The sequence below is a fragment of the Malania oleifera genome, chromosome 10, assembly GCF_029873635.1.
Source record: "Malania oleifera isolate guangnan ecotype guangnan chromosome 10, ASM2987363v1, whole genome shotgun sequence".
NCBI lineage: Eukaryota > Viridiplantae > Streptophyta > Magnoliopsida > Santalales > Ximeniaceae > Malania > Malania oleifera.
Genome location: NC_080426.1, coordinates 26272934 through 26281132, shown reverse-complemented (window position 1 = coordinate 26281132; position 8199 = coordinate 26272934). Strand labels below are relative to the sequence as shown.

Here is an 8199-nt window from a genome sequence, read left to right as displayed (position 1 = left end):
ATTTTCATTTTTGATAATATTTAATAAAAAAGAAAAATATAAGAGAAAATAAGTTTTTTTTTTTATTTTCCTTTTCTCATATAAAATCTCATTCCAGACGAACCTTAAAGATTCTTTTGGAAAAAAAAATCTTATTAGAATTAACAAAAAAAAAATAAAAAATGAAAGATGAAGTTTTGAAAATTTTGGTGAGAAAGTATTGGCCAAGCACATCAAGCTGCAGAAACAAGTGGCCAAGTGGGAATTGAAATAGTTTACTCTCTGCTATTCATTTGATTGCACGTGCATAAAGGAAGAACATCCTGCATCTATTTTTATTAATTTATTTTTTTTACAATATAAAATATAAAAAAATCATTCTTGGCAGCGCACAATTAAATATCTATAAGTTAATAAGTTTAAGATTTTTTTAATTAAACATCATTTTTAGAATCTCAATTATAATTTTTTTTTTCTAAATATTGGTATTTGAAAACATAAAATAACTAGAGGAAGGAGTAGTTTTCCCCTCAAAGTACTGCAGACATCATTAAGTGAACTAATAATTAAAAAATTAAACATTATCGTTTGGAATTTAAAAAATATAAAAAAAATTAAATAATTTACATTTTTATGTTTGGTTATGAAGAAAAGTAAAAAGGGAAAAAAATTTATCAAATTTACGAACAAAAAATTAATTTGCCATTCATTAATATTTAATTTTTCTTAATTTTATTCACATTATAATAAATTTCTATTTTTTATAGTATGTAATAGAGAAGGAAAATATAAGGAAATATAAGTTTTCTCCTTATTTTTCCTTTCTTTTCTTTTTTCAAAGTAAAAAATTCCTTACCCTACACAAAAAAAAAAAGACATAACAAGCTTATGTTTATGTAATTATGTTAAAAATTCCTTCCTTAATTTTTCAGAAATTGAAGAACGTTCTAAATTGGTACATAAACTTTATGTAAATGGACATGACATAAACTTTATGTACTCCATTTTGGCCCTTGGGAGCTGGGAGGGCCATTTTAATCCAATTAAAGTTTAAAAACAATAAAACAACTTTAATTTATTTATTAATTATGTCACTATTTCCCTCTGCCAGTTGCCTTAATTTGGACCTTTGCTTGCTATAGATTAAAGAGGAAGAAGATGAGAGAAAGAGCAGAGAGGGTTTACAAGCGCTTGCAGATCCGTCAATGGCGATGATTAATTAATTAACACTGGCCTAGGCATAGATGTCCCTTTGCCCTTTGGCAGCTCAAGCTTTTCTGTTTTCTGGCATCCTATGGTTGAATAAAATAATAGGAGAGAGTACTGAAAGGATAATCAATTATAAACATAGACCTTGGTATGAATATTAAACACTATCATCCTTTTATCGAAAGCCTTTATGTTTTATGACATCCTATGTCCCTTTGCTCCTGAGATCGGAATATGGAGATTAATTAATTGTATGTAGAGATTTAATTAAACATTTACATGTCGTTATACCCGTGAATCATTTAAAATTGCGTTCATTGGATACATTCTCAAAAAGTTAGCATGCACACTCTTCTATTTGATTCTTTTGGAGTAACATAATTTTGTGAATCATACCTTAATTAGTGTCTATCTATCTGCAAATGTCACAAAACAAGTTGTTACTAAATTGATCAATAGCTCCATGGAGTATATAGCTATTGATACAATTGGGTCGATGACTAGCTTGACAGTCATGCAATAATGAATACTTTTGGCTTTGATTATGCTTAGTACCATTAATGTTATCTCTCCATGCAGCATGAGCCAATTGTAGCCTAGAGGTAATTGTAAATAACGTAAAATTATATAGAGCCCTAGATATTATAGTTAGCTTAAAAGACTATAAACATGAGTTTGAAGGTTGAACAGTAAAATGAAATCAAGTCATAGAGATCGAGTCGTCTGAAGCTAGCAAGAAGCCCCCAAAAGCTATTGATGACCTAAAATTTTGCACGTAGTATATGACCAAATAACTTTAAAAATTTATTAAAAAAATGGCTAACTATTACTGAGTTGGGACATTATTTGAAATCAATTTCAATTATTGAGAAGATTGCAGCACTATTTAGATGAGCTATAAATTAATTAATAGATGACAAATTTGATAAGAAGCATATATACACAACATGCTAGCTTGCATGATTGGTGAAAGAAGTCTTTTAATAACCACTTGTTAGAATTTGTGACTGTTTTTCTATTGGAAGAGAATAGTTTTTGATTCCTAAAAATATTAATAAACTAAAAGGTTAAAAATAGATGAGGATGCTCCGAATATTTTTTACGTACAAAGGGAAGGGAGAGCCCCTCATTCACGTGGGTTTTATTATTGATTTAATGCAATATAATTAAATAATAAATAAAAACAATCCCCGCTACAGCTTTATCATAAAAATAAATAAATAAATAAATAAGAAAGTGCGAGAGTAGCTAAGGAGTAAGGACCATCTGCCTCTTCATCATCATCCCGCTCCTCGTTCCCCACCAGTCCCACACCACTTCCTTTTCCTTCTTTATAAACCTGTCATTTTCCACTCTCCTTCCAAATCCATACTGGTTTCTCTCCCCCCAAATGACCCACGCTAAGCAACTCTTCGCCGGAATGCCATTTCCTGGCAAACCCAGTACTTCTACTTCCACTTCCACTACAACCCCAAAGGTCAGAAGTAAGAAACTCCTCTTAATCATCGTCTCATCCCTCCTACTGGTCGCCGCCGTCATCGGCATCGTCGCCGGAGTGAGATCCCACGGCCACAATGGCTCCTCATCACTCGAATCAGTGTCCCCGACAGCTCACGCCATCCTCAAATCCTCCTGCGCCTCCACCCGCTACCCCGACTTATGCTACTCCGCCGTCGCCAAAGTCCCCAGCGCCGCCGCCATGCTCACCTCCAAAAAGGACGTCATCGAGATGTCCCTCAACCTCACCACCAAAGCCGTCCGAAAAAACTACTCCGGCATTAAGGCCATCATCGCCACCTTCAAGCACCTGACGAAGCGCGAGAAGACTGCCCTCCACGACTGCCTGGAGACCCTCGACGAAACCCTCGACGAGCTCCGGAAGGCGGCTGAGGACCTCAGCGATTACCCCAACGGAAAATCGCTCTCCCATCACGCCAACGACCTGAAGACGCTCCTGAGCGCCGCCATGACGAACCAGGACACATGCATTGACGGCTTCTCGCACGAGGACGCCGACAAGGGGGTCCGGCTGAAGCTGCTGGACGGACAGGTGCACGTGGAGCACATGTGCGGCAACGCGCTCGCCATGATCAAGAACATGACGGACCTGGACATGATGGCTGAGGAGAAGCAGCGCGCGGCGAGCGGGCGGCGGACGAGGGAGGTGCAGGCGGCTGAAGGGGGGTGGCCGGAGTGGCTGTCGGCGGGAGACAGGAGGCTGCTGCAGTCGCCGACGGTTACGCCGAACGTGGTGGTTGCCGCGGACGGGAGCGGGAATTTCAAGACGGTGGCGGAAGCTGTGGCGGCGGCGCCGGAGAAGAGCAGCACGAGGTACGTGATAAAAATAAAGGCGGGGGTGTACAGGGAGAACGTGGAGGTGCCGAAGAAGAAGACGAATATAATGTTCATGGGCGAGGGAAGGAAGAACACCATCATCACCGCCAGTAGGAGCGTCCGCGGCGGCAGCACCACCTTCCATTCTGCGACCGTCGGTAAGCACAGCATTATTAATTCTTCATATTTTTTTCAGCGTGTGTGGTTTTTTTCGTCTTAATTTGTTCATTGCTGACAAATTCACATGGGACCGAGAGAGTGACATAGACATGAATTGGATAGGCTGAAGGACCAGGACCATCCAGAGTTAGTGCAATAGCATGGGCTTGAAGTCGACTTGCTAGTGCGTCGCGTATTTTTCATACATCAAAAGTAAATATTTAGTATTTCATGGTGGGCCAAAAATGGGTAAGTAGGGTCAATCAGTACTTTTGATTAAGTTAATTAATAGGATTAAGGATCCCTAATTAATTAATTTTTCTCATCCTTCTATTAGGTTAACATGAATTATATTCAAAATGCTATTCTTTTTCGTGAATCATATTTCAAAAGTGTCTATATAAGAGGTTAGAATTGAGAATACTAATTTAATTTTTTGAATTATATATATAAAACGAAAATAAAAAAAGGTCATTTTCGATCCATTCCATTTATAATTCTTTTCCTATTTAAATTTTATTGAAAAATTAAATTTAAAAATTTAAAAATCGAATTAAATGCGTAGGGTTGGAACATTTCGAGTGGACATAAGAATTATGAACTTTAGTTGAGTGGGTGGAGTTGGAACATGGCAAGTGGGAAGTCTTTAGAGGTGGAAACATGTGGGGTAGGTACGTAGATACTAGATAGCTAGGGTGTTGATCTGATGACAATGGGCGCCGTGCCCTGACTCATTATAATCACGGCATTCACGTGCACCGCATGGCCCTTCACGCGTCTTCGACTCCCCTTCCTATATTTGTCCCTTTGTCTCCTTTCCCATCTGCTTTTCCTCTTTTCATTTAATTTTTTGAGAAGTTAGACAAACTTGAATAGTATGCGTTTTATGCTTTAATTTTTTTAATATGCCAAAATACTTCAAAAAAAAATTCTGTTTTTTTTTTTATCAACAATTAGGAGTAAGTGTTTTGTTCTAAAAAATTATTAGTAATTTAAAATTATTCTTCTTAGAACAAAACTTGAGTTATTAACAAAACGTTAGGGCTTTGTATAAATATTCAAATTCACTAATCTTTATATATTATATTAATTTATAAATTTAATAGAGTGCTGTAGTATTTATATTTGGATGAATTTAGATAAATATTAATATAATTTATCTGAAAAATGTCGGACAAATATGATTTTTTATATGGACTTTTCCTTTGTTTGAAGTCATGATTTCATGGAAAATGTTTTATTGACTTAAAAAAATGGACCGATCGTGCAAAGCTGTGGCCCCGAATGAGCGGGAGTTGCGCAATGAAAGAACTTTCTTCTTGAAGGGAACAAGTAATAAAACGCCCTGCGTATTGATACCCACCAAAAAATGCTTAATTATATGTGGTTGAATTTAAGTCCCAAAAAAAACAAAAAATTATAGAAGCGTAATAAATAAATAAATTATATTTATCAATATCCCAAGTGCAAGGATAGTTGAATTTATTTTTTATTTTATTTTCAAAAATTATTTATTAATATAATTAGTATTATTTTTTATGTGTGGTAATGGGAGGCTGCATTTCACATCATGGAAATGGACAATTGGACTGCAGCTGGCATGCATGCATTGGCCCACTCCATCTACCTATCTTATCTCTTGTGGTACCAAATCTAAATCCCCACAGAAATTAAATTTATTAATGGCCTCTTTCACATTTAATTTTTGTTGCGTATAAGGAGTAAGGTCCCCTCTCTATTTCCATCCACATTCTACCATATTTGAAGGTCTCTTTGGTTATAAGTTTGATAAATTAAACGCATTTTCTTAATTGAATTTTTACCTTACGGTACATTAATTTTATCATTTGTTCAAACATTAGAATGAATTGACCAATTTGAACAAACTTAAAACAATAAAAAAAAATAACATGTGTAAGACCAATATTTTCAATATAACCCCGACAATTATTAATATATTGTCCGATGATTAAAATGTAATTTGACCAGCTGGCTTATGCACACCAGACTATCACTTTTTTCAATATTATGGTTGCAACTTTTGGACCACTTTACTTTATTTAGCATCCCTCTATTTACTTTAATCACAATATTACTTTATTTATACATTTTTTAACCTATGATCATCATTAGCTTTTCCTTTATGTATGTATGATTGGTCTCGATTCTCTTTCTATTTTATATACAATTTTATTCGTTAAAGAGGTTTCATTTAGTACGACACTTTAAATCATTGACACACAAAAATAGAAGTATTTAATTTCAATCCGCTTAGTAAATTTTATGAGAATCTCATTTAGTGGGAATTTTATTTCTGAGACTAAATTATCCTTGCTAGTTTGATTATATTATCAACGCCCTCCTATCCTACTATTATATATTTAATAAAATAAAAAATAATATTAACTTATTTTATAAATATAATATACAGGTTAATATTTAGAGACTATGCTGCGCTGCCTTCTATTATTTTATAAAAAAGAAAATTGATTTCTATTTTCCTCTGTATTTTTCTTTCTTTATTCCCAAAATCCTTAATTGAATTGGAGCGTCTAAGTCCATGGAACATGGGCTCCAGGCTCCAGCCTGAAAATGTAGGCCCATCAAACGAGTAAGCCCATTAATTTAATTAATGCGTTTCTTCAAGAAACTTAGTAGGCCCATCTCGCCCTCCTTATTTGGCTACTTCTATTTGCTTAACGGATCTTCACTTTCGGGTGGGTGCAGCTGCGGTGGGCGAACGGTTTTTGGCCCGAGACATAACCTTCGAAAACACAGCCGGGGCATCGAACCACCAGGCCGTGGCTCTACGGGTCGGGTCGGACTTCTCCGCCTTCTACCAATGCGACATGCTCGCCTACCAGGACACCCTCTACGTCCACTCCAACCGCCAGTTCTACATTAACTGCCTCATCGCCGGCACCGTCGACTTCATCTTCGGCAACGCGGCGGCGGTGCTCCAGGACTGCGACATTCACGCCCGCCGACCGGACCCCGGCCAAAAGAACATGCTGACGGCGCAGGGTCGGACCGACCCGAACCAGAACACGGGCATCGTGATCCAGAAGTGCCGGATCGGGTCTACCTCGGACCTCCGACCCGTGCAGAGCAGCTTCCCCACGTACCTGGGACGGCCGTGGAAAGAGTACTCGCGGACGGTGGTGATGCAGAGCTCCATCACCGACGTGATCCACCCGGCGGGATGGCATGAGTGGGACGGCCCCTTCGCGCTGGACACTTTGTACTACGGGGAGCACCAGAACACGGGCTCGGGGGCGGCGACCGGCGGCAGGGTTAACTGGAAGGGATACAGGGTGATTACGAGCGCGACGGAGGCGCAGATGTTCACCGCTGGGAACTTTATTGGCGGCGGCGGGTGGTTGCGGGACACTGGTTTTCCGTTCTCTCTTGGGCTGTAGAATTAATGGACGTGCGCGCGATGGTGGGTGTAATTTTTTCTTTTTTTTTCAGGTTTTATTTTCAGGAGAATTAATGATTCGTCTTAGTGGAAATTAAATGTGCGGCCTTTGTGCTCTGATACCAATTTCTGCAATAAGTGTCAATGAAAGAGCAGCTCCTACCTCTTCACTACGCGAATTGAACTTTTCAAATAGCTAGTTATATTATTTGGTTTGAAGAATATCTCAAAAATCTTTTAGAGAAAGATGGATAAAATGTTTGAAAAAATGACTGAATTTGTTATTGTTTATATAGATGATATTCTAGTGTTTAGTGAAAATATTAGGGATCATTTAGAACAATTAAAACAGGCGGCATAAGTGTTTAGAAATGAAGGAATGGTTCTTTAAGAAAGAAAAAATCATTTGGATGTAATCTCAGATTGAATTTTTAGGCTTAAAAAATTCGAAATAGTGAAGAGAAACTTCAACTATAGTAGAAAGGTTATGTGAATTCCTTAATGAATTCAAAGATAGAAGGCAGCGAAAATGTTTTTTAGGAGTATTGAATTACATTAAAAAATTCATAAAAAATTTGGCAGAAAAGGCAGTATCAATTTAGAAAAAAGTTTTTGTAAAAAATCCTTGAAATTAGACTTCAAATAATACTAAAGTAGTAAAAGCCTTAAAAGAAGTCAAGAATTTATCAAAATTAGAATACCTAGACGACACAGAATCAGATATAATTCTAAAAACTGATGTTTAAGATATTGCATGGGGTAAAAAGAAAATAGTTGGGATGCTCCTTCGATTCTCGTTGACCTGAAAGAGGAAGAGAAGAAAGGCTTGGAGGACCCGGGGTGTACTCCGGGGGATCTCTCCGATGCCTAAGTAAGAAGAAAGCTTTAAGGAGGCTAAGTGCAACAGTAGAGTAGTGTTATGTAACTTACCTTTGCTTGTACTCCAAATCCCTTCTTATAGGGGCTTGAGTTGACCGCCGGTTGGATCGGTTTTATTGCACGGGGGCGTGAATCGCTCTCCAACCATAAGTGCGTGCACCTATTACTCAGTTATTATGGGTGTTGGCGTGGATCACTTCTCCTCTTTATTAGATCGGAGC

At 37.5% G+C, this 8199-nt stretch overlaps 1 protein-coding gene across 1 annotated transcript; it reads left to right on the top strand.

Annotated features, from left to right (window-relative positions):
- The first annotated feature begins 2261 nt into the window (after positions 1-2261).
- On the top strand, positions 2262-7278 carry LOC131166075 (pectinesterase-like). Its single transcript, XM_058124315.1, has 2 exons — positions 2262-3680; positions 6409-7278. Exons 1-2 carry the CDS (start codon positions 2579-2581, stop codon positions 7098-7100), a joined length of 1794 nt encoding a protein of 597 aa, XP_057980298.1. The 5' UTR covers positions 2262-2578; the 3' UTR covers positions 7101-7278.
- The last annotated feature ends 921 nt before the right edge of the window (positions 7279-8199 follow it).